The 25,564-nt window shown below is 35.8% G+C and overlaps 1 protein-coding gene across 4 annotated transcripts in view; it reads left to right on the forward strand.

Annotated features, from left to right (window-relative positions):
• Positions 1–25,564, forward strand: part of PDE10A (phosphodiesterase 10A) — a 358,481-nt gene that overhangs the window by 264,374 nt on the left and 68,543 nt on the right. For all 4 annotated transcript variants that reach the window (XM_050316279.1, XM_050316278.1, XM_050316277.1 and 1 more), the window contains one exon: positions 20,736–20,764. In XM_050316279.1, coding sequence (XP_050172236.1) covers positions 20,736–20,764 — 29 coding nt within the window. The remainder of the gene's footprint in view (positions 1–20,735; positions 20,765–25,564) is intronic.

A 25,564-nucleotide genomic window follows, 5' to 3' on the forward strand; every position in this document is an offset into this window, starting at 1 on the left:
TAAACACAAAACAGGTAAAGTACAGGCATAGTATGGGCTTAACAAAGACTAAAAATTTGTAGTGTGTTATCCTGTAATGATTTGGCTAATAATGATGGTAATTCAGTTACTTTGTCCTTCGAAGTAGCTATGATTAGGTAGAATTTTAGAGTAGTTGTCCTGTGTTTGCCTACGAGATCAGATTTAGTGCAACTGATTCAAAGAGTGTACTTTTCATGGTGAGTCATAGATACTCCCTTTATTTGTCCTAGTGGTCACTGGTAGATCAAGTGCTTTGAAGATGTTGCTTTGTCCAAAAATTACTTTTTCGTACTGTGCATGGTGAAATAAATCCTGTCAGTTAACTTTCAGCTGGACTATAATAAACTTTTTGTGTTTTGTTGTTTGTTGGGTTTTTTTCGTGTTCTATGAATGCATATTAAGTTACATTCCCAATTCATTCAGCAAGAGGAAGGCCTAAGCATGACTTCATTCCCATTGGTGTACTTCTATACATTCACTAATTTATTGCTTCAGGTGACGACACCTGTTTAAATATGTTATAGGATGTTAGGGATGCATGTATTGCACATAAATGAACGCTGTTACCTCTGCATAGCTGCCATAGGCTTTTGCTGATGGAAGATTCATGTCAGAATTATTCAAAAATGTAGAAGATGTTATTAAGCATGTAGGTGGAAAGTGTTTGGTTCAAAGTGTCTACTCAAGTTTCAGACAATAAAAAAACAACAACAACAAAAACCCCCATAAAACTTTGAGGTGAACCTTTTTCAATGGTATTCAAAGATACGTTTGGAGAAAAGACCCTCTTATCGATTGCTAAGTTACTAAGAACTGGGAAGTAAACCATGGGAATTCCTAGATAATTTTCACTACAGAGAACTTAAGTAGTCTGAAAGGGATTTTTATTTTCATAAGCTCTCTGGAAAAATGGATGCATACTAGGATGATAACATTTCAGACATACTGAAAATTAAAACCAGATGCATAGATACTTGAAAGAGTTTCATAAAGTGTCAGATAAAAATAATTTTTGACAGATCTTTGCCTTTGAGGCCTAGTTGCATGGCATGTCCCATCTGCAAGGCTAAGCTGCTTTTCCTCCCTCTTGAATATGATGTTGCATCCGAATTGCCACCTGGAAGAGTCCTGGGCATCTGATCTCAGATGTTGTTTTGGGAAAGTGCAAATTGGCAAGATCCAAGCCATAATGAGGTTCCAAACAGTAAATCAGGTAATTGGTGATGTTCAAGCCCAGTCTACAGCCCTAATTCTCCATTACTTTAGGCCTAGCCTGAATTAGTTAATGCAGCTTGGGGAGAGATGCTGGGAATATAATGGAAAAATCAGCCATTAGAGCTTTGGAACAGATAGAGAGCTCAACCAAATACAAGCAAACAGGCAACATCATTAAGTCCTTGTGGAAATATGTGATTAATTTGAAGTTCAGATGCTCTATACAGGTAATGTAACTTCCTCAGGATACACAGAACAGCAAAAACAACCAGATGGGTAGACGTCTCTAATTTGTATTTCTGCAAGTTTGAAAAACAAGCAAGAGAGAAAGTATTTTTTTGACATTGAGATCTTTTTGTGGATACATATGAGACAAGCTAACGGTTCCCTCAGCACAGCTGATGGGAGGCAATGAACTGTTTGACTAGCAGCATGTGAGGGTTGGAGGAATCACTTAACTGGACTTTATCAGTGGCAAATATACTTGGATAACAGGACACTGAGTTTAATTATGTTTAATTAGTGTAATTAAATTTAGACAATTTGAGCAAAACTATGTGACTATGAATTATGGAACAGGAGGACGTGGTATATTGCAATTTTCTCTGGGTCTGAAGGGAATGGACCTTTTTTTTTCTGTGGAACACTTAAAGCTCAGGTGTAAGGAGGTTTGGCAGGAAATTATAATGGGTTATAAACCCATTTTTTATATATATATACACACATATATTGGCCTGTTGGTGTTGAGACAATGCCAAGTATAAATTTTATTTGAAGGACTTTTCTTCTTTAAGCATGAAGACTGAAAAGCAAAAAATAATTAGTTAAAGAATAATATTTTCTCACAAGTATTGTTCAGTTTCCGTTCTTTATCAATTCCATGAAGATATTTATGTCTACTGAACTACGTATATGGCATTTGAGGATGCTTGTTCACTATTCGTAGATCTTGTGCTCTTTTGTAATGGATTTGTTGTTGTGGTAGAGGGAGGTTATCAAGGTCTGTATTTCCTGCACTGGCAAGTGTGTCTAGTTCAATTCTGCCACAAAAAGACCCCCTGGTCTTACTTATTATCTTTACACTATTTTGAATTTTATGATGCTGCTACCAAAGAGAGGGGGATTTTTCATTCTGTAAAAGGCCTGAATGATACCAGTTTTATGATTTTGACTGTCATGATGAAGACAGTTCACAGATTTACCTTTTCCATAACAGAAGAACTGAAGGACACCCTGCAAAATGAATTGACTACAGATTTGAAACAACAGGATGCCCTTTTTCACACAACCCATGCCTAAATTATGAACCCATTAGCATAATATATTTGAGATGTTAAAAATGTAAATGGGTTCAAAAAGTGATTAGACACGTTCCAAAGAAGAAATACTTCATCAAGAGCTGTTACATACTATGATCCTGTTTCAGCTTCCAGCTGAGAAAATTCATAAGCATCTGATTGCTCTGAGGACATACTGGAGTAAGTATATTCTGTACATCTGTAGTCTGTGTTCTCTCTCCTTTTCATATAGTGTAATTTCTTCAAACTCTTATCCTGTTTTCTTTCTAAATGAACTGTTAGTAACTATTGTCATAGACTACAAACTCTAGTAGATGGACTTTTTAATTTAGCAGAATAGGGTCATTATTCTCTGTCATTATGCTTCTACTGCCTCTCTGGGATTTATATACCACCCGTTGTTAGAATTGTGAGTCCAATTGTCTTAATAACACATTTGAATATTCTGAAAAAGAAACTCTGTTTTTATGTTGTTCATTGATCTTCTTAGTTAAGCTGCAGGAAATCTCTTCAGTTATGACAATAAGGCATCTTTCAAAATCTTTGGAGACAGCGTCTTATTCAGACTTATGTTGCTTGGCTGCAGAACTGAGCTAAATTATTTTATTCTTTCTTGGAGGTATACAGATACCTCCAAGTGGTGATCTTCTTTGACTTGTAGAAAAAGAGGTTTGTCTAATTGAAATTGCTCAGTAACAGTGATTGCTAGCATAACTTTCTCATGTTTTGTTTTTTTAAACACAAAACTGTAATGTTTTGTGTGTTGAATTGGTTGTTCAGGTAATGAAAGGGAGCTCTTTTACAGGATGCTTGGTCCTCATCCTAAAGCGGTGGTTTCATTTCAGTTGTCATTAAGTATGGAGAGGGAAAGGCAAAGAGAAAAGAGATGGTTGTGTTGATGAGCAACAAGGGTTTGGAAATTAATAAGACACAATTCATTAATAGGTGTGGGAGGAGGAATGTTGGTGAGTTTTTGAAGGATTTATAGCAGTTGGGTGTAACTGACGTTAGGATTTGGTGACTGGGGTGGGGAAGTGACAACAGACTGGTTACAAATATACTAATTCAATCCAAGTAGGTTCACTGTGAACGTTTGGAAATATCTTCATGAAGTGCATCAGGTATTTGTATAGCTACAAAGAGATGTTTATTCTGGGGGACTTACTGGGCAGTGATTTTGGATTTACAGTGAACACTTGTGGAGGTTTATTAAAACAACTTTTTAAGTTACTAACTACACAGTGAACCTTTTTTTTTTGAATTAGAGTTGTCATGACCCACCCAGTGAATGCCTCTGTATGACAGGAGGTTACTTCACATCAAGTTTTCAATTACCAGAATGTGCTTTTTTTGAATTGTATAACCTAAGAAACTATGTCATTGTGACACTTGCTGGTTTACCATCGTGTATATATTTCATGGTCTATCATATGAATGTGTTTGAGGAATAATCTGAATTCCCCCTATTATTTGTTACCTTTCTTAAACTAACTTTTAGTTTTAAAGATGATAGTTAGTTTTTGCAGACATGTACTATTATCAGGTTGCTTTTTCAAACTGTTCTCTGACCAAAATCATTTTTATAGTAAATAACTACTGTCCTCCCCTCTGCTGGTGTGACTGTGTTCCTCAAAAAAAATTTTACTCCTAAGTAGTTATGAGGGACAATAAATCTCTGATATATTTCAGTGTTTGGCTACCTATTGTAGCAGTCAACTATATACACCTAGTACAGTGAATATATGTATACATTCCATTACAGAGAAAATGGCACCATGTAATATAGGAAAAGGGTATTGCAAATATTTACAAATACTTTCTCAAGTTCTGTTTTGTTAGGGTTTTTTCATCAAAAACTCTCTGTTGCCCTGATTATTAGCAGTTAGCAAATTTTGAATCGATGTGGTTTGAACAGATGTGGAAACAATTAAGACTCTTCAAAATTCCCAGTAGGTGGCACAGAATAGTATTGTAGAGTCACAAAAATACAGAAAATCTCAGAAATATGTTATCTATCGTGGTCTAGTCCAGCATCTTTTAGTGACTGTTTTCAGAACTAAACATTGATGAATGGACTATTGGCCCATGATGGCAGTCTTGCACTTCACAAACAGGTCTTTAGGATTTGAGAATGGATTAGACTCAAATTTTGAAATACATACTACAACTGTATGTTTCCTCACAAGGCAGATTTATTTATGTATTGCCAAGATTGGCCATTGATATAGGGACATAAAGGAGATGCTTTTAAACACATTTGGAAGAAACTAGCCAAACCTATGCTTTTATAGGATGGTGTAGGTTATTTGAATCTTTCTCTTTGCAGTGTGATGGTGGCAATGTGATTCTGTTCACAAATGCGGATGACTTCTCATCATTCAAAACCCATCATTTGTTAGTTTATGTAGCTGTCCATCAGCTAATAATCTGGAGGTGCTTCTGGAGCAAAATTCTATCCCCTCCCCTTCCTCTTCCCTCTCTCTTTCCTTTTTCCCTTGTAAATCTAGTTAAAGGGAGAGAAGATATTTGATTTAGCTTTTCTTCGTTCTTAATAAAATGGACATAAAATTTTTGATAAATATATCTTAGTACTCAGGTATTATTTTTTTTCTTTTTTTTGTGTGACGCATCCTAAAATAAAAGACTTTATTCAAATAATACAATATTTTCTCTGGAAGTTTTCTCAACTACAGAATTTAGTAGTTGAGTTTTTGAAGAGCATACTCTTCTACAGACTGTTAAGAAATTATTAGCTTTTTCTGAGCAATTACCTCTATATAGATCTTCTCTTCAGGCATAGAAATCAACACCTGCTTAGGTCAGCATCATCTAGTTTTTATTTGTACCTTGTTTGCCTTTTGATAAATAGGCAAAATAAAGCCTGATGGTACTCAATTTTCATTACCTCCCTAGGCTTGTCATTTTTAAGGTATATATTAATATATTTCTTAATTCTAAGATGATTAGGAGATACGCAGTTTTAGTAGGTTTGCATTCCAAGGTCTTCCATTTCTTTTTATATGTCACAGTGATGGAATGATTTCCCTTGGTCTCAAGGTTTTCCTTCTCATGATATGTCCAAATTCCTCAGATATGGTTGTCTGTCTTTCAGTACTTTTTCTGAAGATGGATTTTCTTAAACATGCAGAAACAGAAACCTCTTTTGTATAGTAGTTAGGTGAAATTTGACTCAGTGCCAGGAGTCAGGGGCTTTCTGACTTCATTTAATAAAACTTTGGTGAGTTCTGACTCCACTTTTACATCTTAGAAAGAAGTCTTTAATAAGGGCTGTTGTCATTACAATTTACATATCCTTGAGGTGTCATCTGTACTTCTCAAAAGTTTAAGGAAAACCTTTGCTATGGTGACAAGGACACACATTTTCATAAGCAGAATCAAGGAAAAGAAAGACAGGCATTTCTTCATTCTTACCATTATCAAATATCTTTTGTGATATTTACATTAGATATCACCTTGGGTTTTGCAAATGCTTTTAAAACATGTCCAGGATCCAAACTTGGAGGAGGAATCAGTGGAAATTGGCCTGGTAACTCTTTTGTTTCCTTGAGGAAATAGATTAGGAATCTAGAGAAGAGTATTCGATTTCAGTTCTGACCTTTCGGTAATCCTGTTATCATCTCAGTCTAACTTCTGTTTTGGAAATACCTCAGATTAGTTGCAAGAGAGCTTGTATTTACCTAAATGGATTTCATTTGACACCTTTAATCTTTGCAAATTTTTCTTTTCGTGGTTGCACAAAGTGGATGTTGAGTTCCAAATACTGGTATCCATATGGAGAGGAAAAAAATCACATAGCTCCAGTTCATTTCATTAATTCTAATAGAAAAGTCTAGGTTAATGCAAAAGCAGAATGTATTTTTTTCATAGAAAAGATATCTGAAGTTCCTTATGACCAGTTGAAATGCTGCAGGAAAATACATGCTGAACAATGATGCTTCTCTTTGAGTTGATGATACAAAGCTCTTGTTTTGCTCCTAGAACCCTTCTAAAGATGAAGTGCTAGTGACTTTGATGGAAAAGATATTGTATGCAAAGAATAGTTATGTTTAAAAAAATTTTCAGTACCTAAGTATTTACTCCTGACTTTCATATGGAACTCATAATCAAAGAACCTTCCTAGATTGTTTATAGATCCTCACCTTATGGAATCCTTGAACAAATTCAGAATCTTAGAAATTTTTCACTACTAGGATTAGTGGGGTAATTACTGCTCTAAAGATTAGTGTTTCAAAGATATTGTGGCATAATACATGGCAAACTGAGCTGCTCTGTCAGTAGAGCAGCTTAGAAAACAGCTTACCTGCTTATCCCACTCATGCTTTTTGTAAACATCCTTGGCTATGTTCCCAGTAAAGATAAGAACACGAAGCAGTTTTATCTAGTGGTTTCTTTCTTTCCCTTGTGTACTGAAACCGGAGCCCTTTGGGGAAGCACAGGACTAATGAGAAAAGAAAAAAAACAGGGGGTGTAGATACACTTGGGCTACAGAAAGGACAAGTGGATTGTATAATCTATTGCTGATGGCAGGCTGAGAGACTCACCCTGATCAACTAATTAGGGCCCTATACATTCAAATACATATGTAGTATTCGTTCTTTTACATTTTCTTACTGATTTTCAGTTCCGTCAGATAGGATGCTACAGAGCCTGGGTTTCTTTGGGCTTAAAGAAAACATATTTTCCAGAATATAACAGTTTGCAATTTAAGTAGTAAGCTCTATTTATATTTATATTAGTTGACAACTTAAACCAAGAACCTGGAGTTTGTAAAAGAATGCATGCAGTTATATACTTCTTTTAAGTTTATGGGAAATCCTTCACTATGTCTAATTAAAGAACACTTGCCAAATGATGGATGGAACAAGAGATAAGTCTAGTGAATTGTAGTATTTCAAACTAGAACATTTAAAGCATTTAATAAGGATTTTTTGCTTGTTTTGATAATTACTAAATGATCAAACTCTTAACAACCTCCCAATATTTTGCCAAAATGAATGTGTATTTGGGGACAGAACCCAGTCTGCACCGCACGGCTGACTGCCAAGCCTTTCTACTGGAAAGCCAGCCATTATTTTCTACTTACTACTGCACAGAAGGATGCATCCACCCATTTACAGCATTGAGCCATAGCTTTTTATTTTACTGTTATCTTTTATATTAGATATTCATGAGAATAAATTTTCCCTAGCCATGTAGGTCATATTTCTCCCAAGACAAAACTGAAACATAATAAATGCATTTCTTTCCTAAAGTTTCTTTGAAAAAATTGTAGTCTGTAGCAGGGATTTTTCTTGGAACTGAACACATTTTTACCCTGTCATTGATATTGTAGGCACACCTTATCCAATTTCATTGCCGTACTATGGTAGGCAAGCAAACAAAAGTAAATTAGGGGATAGGTTTACATTCCTTCAGTATATCTGGAGTTTTAATGGAAAAAGAAAGCATTAAAGGTAATAATACAGTGTAAATCAGTGATAATTGGAATCACAGGCATCTTTCAGAATGAAGTTAGGGAATCTGTCACTGTGCTGTGGAAGCAAGTTTCTCTCCAGGTTTGTTTTCTTCTTGAGATTTGTCTCAGTGATTCAAAACTAGGAAACTAACTCCCATCTAACCTATCCCCTCCCTCTTTAACTGTTCCTAAAATCTTCTCACCTAAGGATGCTAAATCATTTAAATGTAGCATGGACCAAAAGAAAAGGTATACTCAGGGGTATGATTTAGCAATGTTTGTCTTGACTGTTAAAAGCATTTAAAGGTTTGAAGAGAATAGTGTGAATTCTTACATAAACCTTTCCGTGCATGCTGTACAGCTATCTAAAACATATTAAAACTTCCTTATTCATTCCAGTACTGCACTAAAGGAAACTAATAAATAGAAATGAATGTTGATGTAGATCATCATATGCTTTGAATGGAAGAACCTATTAAATCTAAACATCTCTGGAACTGCTAGGTTTCACTAAGAGAATACGTCTGTGTCTCTCCAGCCTGAAGGAAGCCATAATTACATTTTGTTTTATTAAATATTAAACTATTACATATGAAGGAACTTGTATGCTCAAAAGAATAATTAGAAATCATCTTAGAAAGGAGAATTTTCACTGCCTCCCTAGGAGTCTTCAGAATCTCGGGCTCTTTTAGTTGGCATCAACTAGTCTTGAATAAGTCAGTCACTAAGAAACTGAGATGCCAATGCAACCTGTGTGCAGTATTTGCTTGACTAGAACCTTCTTGTTCCCAGGAAATAACTCTGTGGTCAAACTAAGCCTGCACTGCCTGCCCTCAGCTTCCATCCCTGCGTGTGTATATCCAGCCTTTCCCATGCATTGGTCATTTGCCTATGTAATTGTAGATTGTATCTGCAGTTCACTGAGTTGTTGCAGCTGTACACTGCTCCAAGGCAGTGGGGAGAGTGCAGAGGTGGCAGTTTAGGCTTAAATTGGTTTCTGCTGGTGTGGACCTGCACCTTGCCATTCCTTTCTATATAGGTTCATCTCTTCAGGAAGAAACAGTTTCAAATATTCTAATTTGAGATTGTATAAGTTATAGCTAATCAAGTAATAGACACACATTGACAAAATGTTGGAAAAGGTTTGTGTAATAGTCATAGAATGGTTTGGGTTGGAGTGGACCTTAAGGATCACCTGGTTCCAACCCCCTGCCATGGACAGGGACACCTTCCACTAGACCAGGTTGCTAAGAGCTCCATCCAACTTGGCCTTGAACACTTCCAGGAATGTGACATCTACAGCTTCTCTGGGTAACCTGTTCCAGTACCTCACCACCCTCACAGTAAAGAATTTCTTCCTGATATCTAATCTAAATCTAGTCTTTTTCAGTTTGAAGCCACTCCCCTCTTGTCTTGTCATTACATGGTCTTGTAAATAGTGTCTCTCCATCTTCGTTGCAGGCTTCCTTTCGGTACTGGAAGGCTCACCCCAAAGCTTTCTGTTTTACAGGCTGAAAAATCCTGATTCTATTAACCTTTTCTTATATGAAACATGATCCATCCCTCTAATCAACCTGGTGGGTCTCCTCTGGACTCAGTCCAATAGGTCAATGTCCTCCTGTGCTAATGGATCCATCAAAAGAAAAAGTGTCACACAAGTCTTTAAACTCTGGGAAAAGATACATACTTTGATATAGTGCACATCTCTCTTTGAATCAATTTCCGTGTAGGTATCAAAGTGAGGACTTTCCAAGAATGACTGTTAGGCTGTATAAAATATGCCCAGAGAGGACAGGGTGCTTAAAGGAGTTAAACGTTAATGCAGATTTGACTAATGAAAGTTGCAGAGAGAAGTGGTGTACGTTTGAATAAATCAGCACATATGGGAACTGATATATATTAGTTTGGAGTGAACACTGGAATTTCAGTGTGTTAACTATCTCTTTTTATAGTAAATCCATTTTGGCACATTTTGAAGGTGACAGGAATTTGCATCTTATTCAAGTAAATTAGAATACTAAGAGACACCACTTTACCAAGTCGAGACATTGCTATGGCTGGAAGAAAGACAATAGAAAGAGGAAGGCAACCAATTACAAGTCAGTGATTCCAAAGTGAATTCAGTGTAGGCTCATAATTCAAGATGGTGAAGAGAAGAGCAAATAAAGCATCTCAGATATCAAATAAGCAAGCCAGCCTGGCACAACATTTAAAAGCACTGACATGTGTACTAGATGCATTTGGCTGACCCTTTGTTTACTTTCTGAGAACATCACCTCAGAGAATAAGACTTACATTTCTGTGTGGATTATTTCTAGAGCAATTTCACTGTTACTTACTGTACATCATAGTATGAATTTTATATATATTAATGCATTTAAAGAAAAGTAATTGTAACAGGCATTTTCCCTCTCAGCTGTCTTAGAGACTGTTGAACTTGAAACCCTTTTTATAGAATTCGGGCTCAGAATGCATGGAGTAACTTGGAAGTGACCCTGGAAAATAAATTACTGTTTTATAGAGTTTTTATGCATTTCTTATGTTCTTTTGTTTCATTTAGGATTGTTGTTTTTATATACTAACTCATAAATATGATTTTATAACCCTTATTTGTACTTTTATGCTATTTTGAATCCAACAGATTTATTTGCAAAATTACTGGGGTTTTTTTGTATAGTTAGTGTTGTCTAATGAACTTATAAATACTTCATTCTACTAGAATTTTAATAATGCCATCTGTTCACTTGATGGAAAATGGCAAAGCGCATTGAAGCAACTACCTTTTTATTCTTGACAGCTGTATTTTTAAAGCTTAAGATTTAAGTTTCCAGGGTTTTTTTTCATTAACAGTGGAAATGAACAATATTTCATACAAAAGGAATTTTTTTTTTTTTTTTTGCAAATCTTGGGATTTGCATGTATCATTTTCTTTATATGTGGTTTGGTTTTTTGATCTGTAATAAACAGTGTTATTTTTTTTCTTTTTACTGGAATTTGTTTTCTACCATGGCAGAAAGTAAAGTAATCCTAGAGAGGTAAAGTACATCAGTAGGGTATATCACCATTAGTAGCATCTGATGTCTTTGTCCAAGCTTCTTGCTCATTTTAGCATCTCTGTCCCTCTCTCCCCGTATGTCCCCCTTTTGAAACTCTGTTTTGAAGCTTTTTTCTTTGGCTCTTCTTTCCACTTTCAGTCTTGCTTTATTTAATTATGTTAACATTTCTCTTTTGAACCACCAGCTTATTATGTAGTTATTAGGCTGTTCTCTTTGTGATACTGTTTTGTAACTTAATCTCACTTCTGCAATTAGTTGCCGAAACAAGTGGCCTGATGTCTAGAAATGGTCAGATCCCCTAGTAGCTCCTGAATAAATAGTGCTGCATGTAAAAATCAGATGGCCTTATATGTATGCCTGAGTAGATGTGAGACCCAAATGGATTAACTGACAGAGCTCTAGTGTTCCTTAAGTAGGTAGATGCAGAATATAAAGAAGTTTCTAAGGAGCAGTTGTGTCATGGCAAGGTTTTTCCAATTTTCCCTTCCAGGTAGTTATGTGACACTTGTTTATGTAAGAAACTCATGTTGGTGTTGACAGAACTCTGTGGCATGCCTGATGAAGGAAGTTGGGAAGAATGATGGTACAACTGACAAATGATGAGATTCCTCCATCATGACTGTTTCAAAACTATTTTGAAGGCATGGTGAGAAAGGACTTAGATTGTGAATTACCCTTTTTATTCTTGCAGGAATAGATTTCTCGCTTGGTTGCCTGCTCTCAGTGTGTGATCATTAGTAGTTCTCTTAGATTGACAATTTGGGAGATAGACACAGCTCCTTATCCCAGCAGGTGGCAACTTCAGCCGTGCTGAAGAGGTACAGTTGGCTCTGGTTCCCTTTATTCCACCAACAGAAGTGGTACTTCCACTTTCTCTTACTGCTGTGTTAGATATAGTTTATTAGCTTTCCAGCTGATTTCTGTATATATTTTCTGAGTTCTTATTAGTATTTCAATTAATTTACCATCTGCATAGGATTTTGTTAGTTAAATTTTAAAAAAAGCACATGGAAGTAATTTGGTCTTGCATGAGCACATCCAGTTCTTAATTTACTCTAAACTTGTACATCTGAATGTGCAGTTTTCTTTTGGACATTTCTACAATTTTTTTCTTTTCCCTTGGTATCTCTCTGTCAGGTGGGCTGTTAGCATAGAATACCTTCTGAAATTGCCGGTGTAATCTCTTCTCTGTATGACTGTGTCTGAGGCACATTTGCATTGAAACCTCTAAAGATGGGATGATTTCTGTCACCAAGTCTTTCTCATGTTCCTAATTAGGGAGATACTGTGATTCACCTCCCTTCCTTATGGTTGAGTGTTTCAAGCAGCTAGATTCTTATGATGGGACGGCTACCTGTGTCTGATAGTACAGTAAGTCCTCTGAAGCCTATGTAAAAGTTTCTGTACTTAAAGTTGGTGTGCAGTAGATTCATTGGCATAGTGAAGCATGAGGATGTGCTGGTAGGTATACTCAGAAATGTGAAAATCATCAGTCCACTGAGGACTGTGTTCTGCCTTTCAATTTTTGTGGAATCTCTTGGGGAACCACTCTGTATAAAAGGACTGAGTAATCTTGGTGCTGATGTGTCAAGGTATTTTATGACCATAATTCCTGATGCATGTGAACGGTTAGGTGGAATGACTTTGTAATGTGTTCTGGTGCTGAAGTGTCTGATGTTGGCTGTCACAGTATTCTGAAAGGTTTACACAAGGCAAATCAGAGGTATATAAACAGAGATTCATTGGGAACATTCTTGTTTTCAACCAAGAACAACTGGTATTTGTCACACTTTTATCTTGGTTTTTTTTTAGTAAGCTCACTGTTAAATATATAACCATCAATTATTTCACATACTGCTGACCCTTAATATCATGTTATAAGATCACAAGTGGCTGAGTCCCTACAACTTAATGAATTATCATTCTCAGTTGAGCACTGGTAAATCAACATGCCTACTCACTGTTGGAGTATTTAACTTCCTTTTGTTTCTAGGAATTGGGTACCAGACTTGTTTGGAGATTTTTATTTAAATCACAGTGCATGTATCCCTGCCTGAAAACTTTTCTAAGTCTGTCCTAGCATTTTTAATACTGCACCTGCTACTAGGGAGAGTTAAAATTTTGCACTTTGTCGGTATAACAATACTGAACTCCACATCATCTTGGATTTTTTTGTTGTTGTTTTTGTACAACAGCCAAAAAGATTTTTTTATTACTTTTTTCTTGTTTAATTCCTGTGCGTTATAATTACCTGCCATTATAAAATCTTTTTAGACTAAAACTGCCTAGTTCAGAAATTCAGAAGGTGCTGTCATTGTGTTTCTTTCATAGCGAACTGTCTGTAATTTTGTAGTTACATATTTTGTTCCTTTCTGCTCACTGAAGTTATGATTTTATTTTTTTTGACAGTCTTCTCATTGCAAGCAAAATGTTTTACTCATACTCCTGTTACTCATAAGTAGTAAATAGTTCAATCTTTTCTTAATTTCAATCTGTTCATCATGTTAGTGTAACATGTCATTTTTCAAAGACTCCAAAGTCCTGAATTATCTGCACATCATTATTCTGTAACATTCAACACAGTCACGGAGAGCTTGATTATGATTACTAAAAAATCAGCTGAAATATCCTAAAAGCAAAAAGGCTTAATTTGTAAATTTTATTCTGTCACTTTTTCTTCTTCATGCTAATTAATTTGGACACTTTCTCACTTTCTCACTTTTCAGTCTCCGGAGTAATGTAAATAAAATATATCTCTAATACAAACGTACGCATATTGTAGTTACAATACGGTTTCTTCAGAGGGGTTGAAATGATTCCCCTGACGTAAATATGTTTCACACTGGATCACTGCACCCTCCCATGTGGTAACCTATCATCTCGAGCTCTAATGATCCCTTACCCTTGTTGACGTTAGCAAACTTTTCCTCTGGGGCGTTTGCTTTTGTTTCTTTTGTCAGCTGGTCTAAAGAGAAGAAAACTGCTCAGTACTGATTTTTCTGCAGATTTTGAGGATTTTACTGCAAAGTGCAGTAACATGACATTTGTTTTCAATATAGTCAGAAGTACAGAAAAAAGAAAATCAGGTGTGCTGCAAAGCTTCTTGTCCTAATTTTGATTCTCTGTAGCAGATAAACACTGGAATCTGAATTTTTTTAACAACTGCTAAAGAGTCTTATAGCTTACAATTTTATTACATGGACATTTTTTCCCTAAAAACACATTCCATGTTTCTATGCAAAAAGAGGTGAGAATATAGTAATCAAAAAGATAGGGATGAGAACAAAATAGAAATAATTAAAGACAAAAAGTTTACTAAAAATGTTGGTATCTGATGCTCTATTTCTCTACGGTAAGTGAAAGATTACATTTTTCCCAACATGTGTAAGATTATTGTTTCTCGCTGTCAGTGAGCCATATGCAGTATTTCCTACCCCAGAAGCTGACAACCTGCTGAAAGTTCTTGGCCTTTTTGGGCCAAAAACTTTGAAGCCTTGCTCCCTGCCAGGGGTGGGAACTCCATGTCACTGAGCTGTGTGATCCCACCCCTTGCCTCATTGGGCTTACAGTAGAATGTGGGCTTTATATAGATTTTGGAGAGTGAGAAGGAAGTACCTTTCCTTGAAGTTCTTAAGGCAGTTTCTCAGTTGTGAAGAGGTATTCCTGGACTAGGAATAAACAAGCCAAACCCAAGAGGCCCAGCAGGGTCCAGAAAGTATGCATGTCTTTAAAACATACAAATGTCTTGCAGTGGACAAGATCCAAGGGGCTTTCTCAGGTTATTGGATCTTTGCAGGACCTGCTTCAAGTAGTGTTATGTTCTAATCATCTCCTTCAGCCCTGAATCCCTGTACATAACAGAAATGTTGTGACATTTAATATATAAAAGCATTTCTGTTTTCCAATGCATGCTGTAGCAGTTCTATTGATTTTAATGGAGTTGCTTAAAGGTATATGCCTGAGTAGTATTTGAGCCAACAGAGATGTAATTTTTTTTTCTTCTCAGTGAAAACACCTACTGAACACACATAAAACTTCAGATTTTGTGCAGTATATTTGAAAAACATTAAAAAGCGAAGGAACATCTCCATTCGAAAGTGAGAGGACAGATAGTTCTCTACAGATAATGCTGTTTCTTAGATACGATTGCAGTAAACTTTAAGGATACCTTATACTTGGCAACCAGCAGGATTCTGGAACAGAAAAAAAATTAGGAGAAAATCAGGTTTGATTTAAAAAGAGTAATACTGAAATCGTGTTACTACTGGATGAGAAACTTCTTCACCAAACATGTTTGCAAGATGTATAATCAATTCTAAAGAAAGCTGCCTATAACAGTTAGTGCAGTGAATGCCAAACAGAACTGCATGTCAGGAAAGAAAAGTGGTAGATGTAGGCAAAAAGGTATATCTGTAAGCTGGTCAGGATGAAAAAATGGTAAATTGTTATACATGCTCTTCAGCCCATTGTCTTGTGGCTGCATTCTGGCAATAAACAATGGTGATTGCACCTCATTGACTGATAAGATAGATGAGATAATATGTTTAATGCTCTCATCACTCAACAGTGATGTTGAATAGGATATGAAGTAATAGGTGAATTACCATATAAAACACAATCATAGTCTTTCTTGGTATTTAAGTACACAGAACAAAGAATAAGACCAGGAAGAAAGTAAAATATTGTTTTCCCAAAGGAGTTCCTGTGATAGAGCTAATTGGGCATTCAAATTGTTGCTTCCTTGGTAAATGCCTCAAAATATCATGTCTGCAATGTTAAAACTTGCTTTGCATTAAAGTTGTTGTTGTGACTACTCTGGCTTAGCATCTTGCAATTGTCAGAAGTTCATTTGCCTTTGTTTCATTTTGTTTTTTAAAATGCATGCATAAAAATACAGATGTGAAATGAGATTTTTTTTTAATGTGCAAAATAAAATCTGGGCTTTTTTTATATTAAATGAACAATTGCACAATTTAACACCCCCTCACACACTTATGTGAATTTTTTTTTTTCTGTCTGTTCCCTTTATTCTTTTCTGCTTCTTCCTATCTGGACTTGGCTTAGTATGGAAGCTTTCCCAGATGGCTACTGTCCTTAATTACCATACTGAATATTATGAAAATCTGTAGTGTACTATGCAGTTGTTAATCAGAATTGTGTAAGTAGTAAATTAGAATTGTATAGATAGTATAGCTGAGGTATTAAAGTATGTTAAATTGTAATTTTGTTCTTAAACCAAAACTCTTATTGTGGAACTCCTCTCATTCTTCACTACCTCCTGATGATGCTTTGGTCATCTGAAGAGAGCTTTTAAATAGTAATGTTTGCAAAGTTGTCAAGATACAGATATAACTTTATTCTTGTGATCTGAGATAGTTACCTGGTTTTGAAAGTTTAGAAGGTGAACCATTTTTTGCACATTTAGTGGATTGAACCAGCTCACTGTGGGATGGAATAATATTATTGCTGGTACTGTAGTTTTGGTCTGCAAATTTAGTGTATGGAGATCACAGAATATGCCAAGTTGGAAGAGACCAACAAGGATCATCAAGTCCAGCTCCTGAATCTGCACAGGACCATCCCCAAGAGTCACACCCTGTGCCTGAGAGTATTGTCCAAATGCTTCTCAAGAGAGAGGGGAAGCCTTTGAAATTTAGTCCTGTTCCCTGCAGTTTCCTGTTTTTGCTGTTGTGGTATCAGCGTGTGTTTACGCTCAAATTACTGACATTAACATAATGGGGTTTATAGCAGGGTGTTCTGCTAGATTACTGATGCATGCCTAGTGCTTCTGGAAGACACCTCTTGCTCAAGTAATGTGCTCCCTTGAGTTAGCACTGTCACTCTGCTGTTGGCTACCTACCTCTGTGTGCAGCAAGCCACACTGAGAATCATTGTGTTAAAAATACAACTTGCAACATCCTTGACCGAGCCATATAGCTAAGTTAAGGTATGTGTGTACAGTGATTTCTTTCCAAGTATTCATCACTTTATTTTTGAAACTATTAAGAACAGTGTCAGTATATTTAGAGGGCCAGAACTAAATCGTATATGTTTCTTCTACTAGTCTGTGTTAGTAATGATATCAGGTATCCCCAAAAATTAGCATTTGAATGGCAATATACTACCAACAAACAGGATTGAGACAGTAACACTTATCCATGTATCATGGTTGATTGTATCTGATGCCCAAAGAAAAAGTGAACTCCAACTGAAAAGTTTCTAGTGGCTTGAGCATTTGTATGGTCTCATTCACAAACACTTGCTTTCTCCTAAGGTGTTTATTTCCATCCCTGTAGACACTAATATGATACTTTCTCTTATTCTGGCTGTTTTCCCATGCCACATGCCATAATAAATGGGGATCTTTATATTCAAGCACATAATTTTTCTGTGAGATTTGGTTATATAGTAAACTACTATTTATCAATGTACTTAATGCCTAGGGATTTATTTTAATGGCTAATCTGTTTCTTTAAAAGCTTCATATTTTACAGAGATGGAACTTGATTTACAAGAAAGAGATTGTACCTCTTAAACAAACTGAATTCATGGCTTTTGAATAAACAGGAGTATGCAAATTGAGGGTATTTTTCGGAAACCCCCTGTTACTTTCATATATTAACTAATCCTATATTTTGGCTATAATTTGTGGGGAAAAGCTGCTATTCCAGTGATTTTCCCTCTATTTAGCTCACAGAAAGTAAGTTGTAAGGGAAATACCATGCTCTGTGCCATGGATGCTGGCACTGAGATGTGTATGCACCCAGTCACTCAGTATGTACCTTGGCCTTAAAGACTGAACCTCCAGGAAAGCAATTTAAATCACTCCAGGTTCATGGGATCATGCTTCTTTCTTTGCTCTTGGGGAAAAGAAAAGGTGTGTATTTTAGGCGTTTGGTTTCTTCTAATATGGAAAATTACTTTCTAGATCATTGTGTAGTAATATAACTTGTATCCAGATGGATTAACACAACATTTGATATTTTTTCCCCCCTTTTCCCCCTCAACTTTTGCTTTTCTCCTTCCCCTAAAAAATCTTCACTTTTTCCCACCAGTTCATTTTCTCTGAATTGCAAACCTCATCTGTGGAGTTCTAACACCAAACTTTGCAAACACTTTGTTTATCTTTCTTCTGAGAAAATGGCACTGGAAATTTTTTTTATGGTAGCTCAAATAGAGGTTATGTAGATTTTTATATTGTGTAGTAAATCTTAGATTTACTGCATTTAATCTGTCCTCTGTCTATCATTGGAAATTGCACTGAAAGTTATGTCTTGCAATGGTGTGAAAGCCATAGAATTGTGATGGTAGTCATTTATGTTAGATATATTACAATAAATTGCTTTTGTTCTAGTAGAGGGAGATTACTAGTATGGTTTACACATGCTTTTCAGTATATGCATACATGAGTGGGATAAGAGGATGCAAGGCTGAAATTAATTTGGAAAATTAGATTTTAATTTTTTTTTTAGGGGATGAAGTTGTTCAGGATGCTAAAAGTACTAAGTGAGATATAGGTGACAAATTTAATTCTGATAAATGCTGACTGTTTTACATGGGGGAAGTAATTTTTTCATATCCAATAGTGGGCTTTCAGTTAAACCTGCTCTGGAGAGAGATATTGGCATTACAGAATATAAATGTTTGAAGACGTTAGCCCAATGTCTAGTAATTATCAAGAAAGAAGTAAAATGTTAGGAATTATTCCTTTCAAACAGAAACTCCCTTAATCATCCCAGTGTCATTATGTAAGTCCCAGTTGTGTTTTCCTGAGCTACAGGGTTGCCTGTAATTGTGGACTTCCCATCTGTGCAAGATGCAGTGGCTTAGAGGAAGTAGGAGTGGTGAGAGTGACCAGCAGTGCCAAGGGGCTTGCTTGGCACCAGCAGAGAACCAGACCAGACCTCTCAAGTCAGGAAAGGTTTAGATGGGGTATGAAGCAGAGAAGGGCTTGCTTGAGAGATCTGTAGAATAATAGCCTCCATAGATAGGGTGAATAGAGGGCATCAGATGAAATTCATAATGTGCAGAATCAAAATAAAATATAGTTTTTCTTGTATTATGTATTTCAACTATGGAACTCAGAGAATATTGAGAATACTGGTGACTCAGGTTTAATAACCAGCTAAACATAATCTAACACCCCTCTTACCCTGGAAAAATGTGAGGAAGAAAACCCCATCCTTTAAACAGAAAAGTATCACCACTGATTCAAGAAATGTTTGATGCACTGGACTGAGAGTATACTTCAGGGAAAGTGTCATGTCGTCACTCTGTTTTCTGTTGTTCACATTTTCTGTTACTCAGTGTCAGCAATTAAGTAGTAGGGGAGATGGATTTTGAATCTAGCTGTAACTGATATGTAGATTTGTTTGGTTCAGGAAGATAACATCACCAAATGTGGCAAAGTATGTGCTACACATTGCACTGCAAGCAACAGAACTACCTTAAAGAGCTCAATTAAGTTTATGTCTGTGTTCTGCATTTGTAAATTACTGGTATATCATTTGACTGGCATTAAGAGGAAACTAATATTCGCTCATGGGTTTGAAATACATTATTTTTCTTGGCATCACTCAATTTTGGGAGAAATCTGTATTACTATAGAGAGTTCTTTCATCAGAACTTATATACTAAATATGTTTCCTAGAAAATGTTATTTTCTACCTTTATTGTTTAAAAGTTCATCTTAAATGGCAAGATATGAAAAGACTTTGGCAAATATAAACCTATGATATTTCTCTGTGAGATTAAGTCTATTTGCTGACTTAATTTTAATTTCCAAAGCATTGTAATTTGATGCCTAGGATCAAATAAAAGGTTACATATAGTCCTCTTCATGTTTTCAGGAACAATTAACCAGCTGGAGGTTTGTAAAGGTGTGTTTAAGCTATTTTGGTGTGATTAAACTGAAAGTTGGAAACTCCCCAGTGGCAGATGCATTCTTGCTGTATAGCTGCTTTCCCTTTAATTTCAGAAATACTACTCAGTGTTTTTGCTAGTGCTCTGGTATTGTACCTGTGTTTATTTATATGTATTTAACTTACAGAAATACATGAGAGTCTGCTTGCATTTGAAAGAATAAAACATTATAGTGTGTGTGTATATATATATATATGAATATAAAATCTTGAAATTTCTTTTCTTTTAACGTGTTGTGCCAGATCACATCAGTGCAATTCTTCTGTTCTTATGGCTACAAGACTTTTTTCCACATCTAAAGAGGTCAAGAGGAATAGCATCTTTGATCTTCAGACCAGAAAGTCTAACTCTGCTCACTATCTTCTTTGTATATGTAGGATGTTGGTGGCATATATTTGGTAGCAAAGGCCTTTTATGCAGTATTAACAGTTGCTTTACTGAATTGGAATATAAATGTGGGGTTTAGCTGGCCTGTGCCACCTTGCCTTTGACTTCTGAAATGTATTCTTACTAGGTCAGGATAGAATTCATAAATACTTTATCCTAATTTTAATGAATTTTTAACTTTAGAATTTTTTAAATTATTGTAAATGCAAGCCAGTCTCAGGATATTTTAATCACTTTATTGAACCATGTTAGAGAAGTTTTGTAAAAAGGTGCAAAAATTATTTGAAGTTTGTTATCTCGTTCTTCATTCAGTCTGAAAACTTCCCAGAGTGCCTAATTGTTTGGTTTGTTTCCTTTTAGATGAACCAACACCTAAAGAAGTCAGCAGGGTAAGTGCTACTTTCTATCCTCTCTAAAAAGATGTGTAGTCTCTGAGGCACACAGTTCACTTTAAATGATTTTTGCGTAGTCGGTGATCAAGCATAAGAGGAAACAAGGGAAGGAATATGCCCTATCTCCCCTTCTGAGATGTGGTGTGGTAGAAATGAGCTAATCTCTCTAATTTAAAATATTTTGCAGTGTTCTGTATGAAATGTAATGCAAAATCCTAAAAAAACATATTCAGTAATACATTCCCTACCCTAGCCTTATATCTGATTGACACTGTGTCCTGCAGAATATCTGTCCATGGCTGATGACTAGTTACAGGGATCTGTTAGAAACAAGTGTCTTTGTTGGGAATGAGAAAAGGTCTGTACAGGACAATCTGTTGCCCTCAGATGGGTCCAGCCACCCTGAAGCACATCATGAAATGGGGTACCCACTTACTTTCTGAGGTGGAATCATAGTCCTGATTTTTTCCACTTCTTGAACGAGTTGCATAAATTATTTCCTATTCCTAGACACAGTAGTGTCAGACATATATTAAAAATAAGGCTGATCGAAAGACTGCAAAAGCTGGCTGAGTGGTGTTGCACTCAGTAGCTAAGTCCTTTGGAGAATGCTGGAGTATGGAAGGAGTGGAGAACTCAGCCTGGTAGTGGAAACCCTGTAAGCAGAGGGCTGGCATAAGGGGAAGCTGAAGTTCACCTCATATGTGACAATGAAAAAGAGATTAAATGTTTTCTAAATTGAGTTCATGCAGAAGTACTTCATATACATGATGTACCATGGATTTATAAGGGTGTTGGGCATGTAGGTGAAAATTATTATGTTTCAGTAATTCATTAACTTATGGTTTTTGTTCATCCCTTAGTATTCAACTGCTATGACAATTAAATGAACACCTACCAGCGTAACCTGGGATTATTGTTATTAGTATATCTATAGATAATATTTTGATTTCAAAATGATGAAAGATCTACCTATAAATCTCAGAAGCTCTGGTTATGTATGTGGAAGAAGGTTACTTTTCACTGTCATTTCTTTGGTAAATAGATTAACATTTACCTAAAACTGTAGAATAATTATGAAACATATCTTGGTTACCACATTTGAGTGATTTAAGGTAGAGAAAGCAAGTTCCGAACCCTGAACTGAACTCACCCAAGTGTGCATTGCCAGTCACCTCCTCTATCTTTTGGACACTCTGGTGGCAGCCATCTCAGCCCCTCAAAGTTATATATAGTGGCTCTGAGTTTTCCAAAAGATTGATGGGATGTGGCTTGAAGCCATGGAATCAGTGGGGTGCAGATGATACTTTAGATGTTCTAAAGTAAACATTTTCTCCCTTGTTTTTTTAGCCATCAGTCATTGTGTACTTGGTTCATATACTCTGTTGCACTGCTGTTTGTTTTTTTTTCTTTTGAAGTAAAGTACTTGAAGGTACTCAGTAATGCACCAGGTTTGTTAATTTGTAATTTTTTTTTAATAATGCCATATATAATAACGCAGACCATTGTATTACATCCTCTTCCTTCAGCAGCAGCTTAAACAGATACTGGTTTAATTAAAATATGAGCATAAATTGGAATTTAATTTAGGAAAGTTCTGTACATGAGTAATGTTTTTCAGACAAAAAGACATGTTCATACTGACCGAAGAATTATGAGTTTTAAAGTCATTAAGTGTTACATTTTTAATTCCTGAAAAAGTCTGCAAGAAGTAGCTTGTATCATAGGGAAGCAAAAATTAAGGTTAATGAAAGGAAATTTATTGCAGAATTAAATCACCAATTGGTTAAGAATATTATGTTAGCTAGAAAACAAGGTAGAAATATACTGAGAAAAGTCTAATTATTGGAAGGAAATTTCAGTATTTGCAAGGGGTTTATGTTGCAGTTTTACACTGAAAATTTAGGAAGTTTTGAAATAGGAGTTTTGAAATCCCATTGTTTAGGAACTGCATTTTAAATATTTCATCATTTTTAGCATCTTAGTAGAAGAATTAACATAAAGCAGCAATCTTGGCTATCAGCAGTACACTGCGAGTTTTCAAAACAAGGAGAGAGGAGAAATTAGGAGAAAACAGGAGAAAATGTCCACATATTTTAAACCTTGAGATTTTTAGAATAGAAAACAAGCTTCTCAAAATTTATTATTTTTAATTCTGATCTACTAATGGCAATTTCCTGAATATTTCTGTGTTCAGAAGTTATATGTAAAGCTTTCATAGTTTGACTTGACATTGCATCTGATGGTTGGTGGTGGGGGAAAATTTCCTGATGTCTGTAAATTGCTTTTGGCATAAGAACAACTCTGGTTACAAAATACCTCATGAGCATCTGTGACCAAACATTGAACCTGTGAACTTTTTTATGCATACTAAGTTCCAGTGTTTATGAAATATATGTAACTGGGGACAGAATCTCCTTTTCACATGATGTAGTATTGGGAACATCCTTGGAAATGCTGAGTTCCTTTTGCTTACTTATTGTGCAGATGTGTGTTGGCTGATCCCATCCATCCTAGCTAAATGGTTTTCTGGGCAGAGGGATTTCAGAAACAAAACCAACTATTGAACTATTTTGATGAAGAAAATTTAAGCTAAATTTTTTATAGTTTGCTTTTTCGTGTTTTGTTTGCAAAAGAAATGAAAAAAGAGGGGTGTGAGTTTGAGCACTAAGTGCACATTTATTCATGTGCATCTAGACTAAAGATGTAGTTATTTGACAGCATTAGTGAAAACAGTGTGCATTGGAGACATGTTATTCTTTTCAGTTGGCAAAAATAACCCCATTCCTTCATGAACTATAGCCAGGATTTTGTTCTACGTGCTGCTAAGTTTCCCGTGATCACTGTGTGCTCTTTTGTACCTAAGATTCTGAAGTTTAAATGGAAATACTCAATGTTCCTGATACGATCACAGAAAAATTAGCTTTTCATTTTGCTTAACAACTTTCCATTCCATGTTTATGTGAACGATACTTTCAGTGAAGCTGCATTTTGGCAAGTACCTTTACCTCTGGTGATGCCAACAGCAATTCACTTTGCACAAGTTTACCATATAAACACCAGAAAATTATTACCTAGCAAGTGAGTAGCTCATTTACAGTACTTTATTCTTGGAAATAGGAATGATACTTTAATCCTCTTCTTTCCCCTTTTTGGACTTGGAGCTTTTGGCAGCTGCCTTGGCACCAGCTAGTACCCAGCACAGTATGTCACCGACAGTTACAGAATTAGCAAGTGTATTTGCAGTAAATAGTTGCAGTAATTGCATGTATCTTCACTGTACAACTGATAATAAAAGTTTGGGCTCTTTATGACATGTTGGCAAAGCGAGCTCATTCCTTGTAGCATTTCCTTAATAAAGACTGGATTTAAATGTTTTCTCACAGTATCATAAATGATGACTGTGACAAATTAATCAAAAAGTTAGGGAAACTAGAAAAAAAATATATTTAGTCTTTAGAAGTGTTGCAAATGGCATTGTCACGAGAAGAAGATGCTTGTATAAGCTGATTTCTTTAAAAAGAAAGTCTTGTGTATACTGTGGTAGTGATAAGCAACAGTGGTAGGAAAATGAGGAAGTTTATTTTTAATTTTGTACATGGTGTCTTTAGAGCGCTTGCAAGTCAAGTATTAGGAGGGAATGTAATTTTATAAAAAGCTTTTTAAAAACAGGAGCAGTATTCAGCCTTGTCAAGCTAAAATGAAGCTCATTATGCTATTTTATTATATAATCTGGAGAGATGATATAATTGAGATATTCATGAAGTTTTATGAACCCTACAGTTAATAACAGATTATATGGTTACTTCTATATAATCACAAGGTTCTTGTCTCACAAATGAAGCCTTTGCTTTTTATTATGTATTTTTCCTATTACTAGTGAAGCAATTTATTTCAGTGTTACCATTTGGTAACAGGCAAGGAGCTGATGGAAAGATTAGAATTAGATGCCAGTAAATGGGGGCTATGTGGCAAGAAGCTTCTTCTAGAAAAGGTGTTCACCGTCTCTCTGAGGCCTGAAAATCAGCTACGTAAAAAGGCTGGCACATGTGTGCTTTCAGAATTATTGAGTCCTTTCTGTTCAGAATGAGAGAGCTGGTTTGCATCTTTTGTCTTAATAGGGCCTGTCCTGCCAAATGTCGTGTCATATTTTCCCTTTGCTTTTGTCGTGAAGGTGTTTGATGAGCAAACAAACAATTCATAAATACCTCTGTATGGTGTGGCAATGCTAAACTTTATTTACCGTGCAAGTTCTAACCCATGTCCTCTCCAGTCAAAACAAGAAGAATAGACGTCAGACAAATGCACGTAGAAGCAGTTTTCTCTGAGGCTATGTACAAGCATTAAAATTAATCACCTCAGCTAAGTCTGCTCTTTATAGTTTCTTGCTTTCCAGTGTCCAAGTTTAAAGAAATCTGGTTACTGCAGCCAATCCCAGTTACCTCTTTTGATTTTTTTGGAGCAAAGAGATTTTTCTGAGTTTCCTCTCCATGCTTTTTGCTCCTCTGAAAGCCAGCTCTGCACTGTGAGTTTGCTTACCACATTCTTTCTACTTTTATTTTTCATTTGGAGAATTTGGCATCTTTTGGCTCGGCATTTTCACCTTGAAGCAAGCAAGCAGTTTTATTAGCTTTTTCTAGGGTTGTTTTTTCTTGTATTTTTAAATTATTTAAAAAAAAATGAAGTCAGTATCCATATTTTTGGTTCTTCAAATGTGCAGTATAGATGTGTTTTCACCATTCCTAGGATGTAGTTATCTCTTAGTTATCTGTGCCCAAAAATAAAACCCACCAGTTT

Source organism: Myiozetetes cayanensis, unplaced genomic scaffold (genome assembly GCF_022539395.1).
Source record: "Myiozetetes cayanensis isolate MyiCay16 unplaced genomic scaffold, myiCay2020 scf2-11, whole genome shotgun sequence".
Classification (NCBI taxonomy): Eukaryota; Metazoa; Chordata; class Aves; order Passeriformes; family Tyrannidae; genus Myiozetetes; species Myiozetetes cayanensis.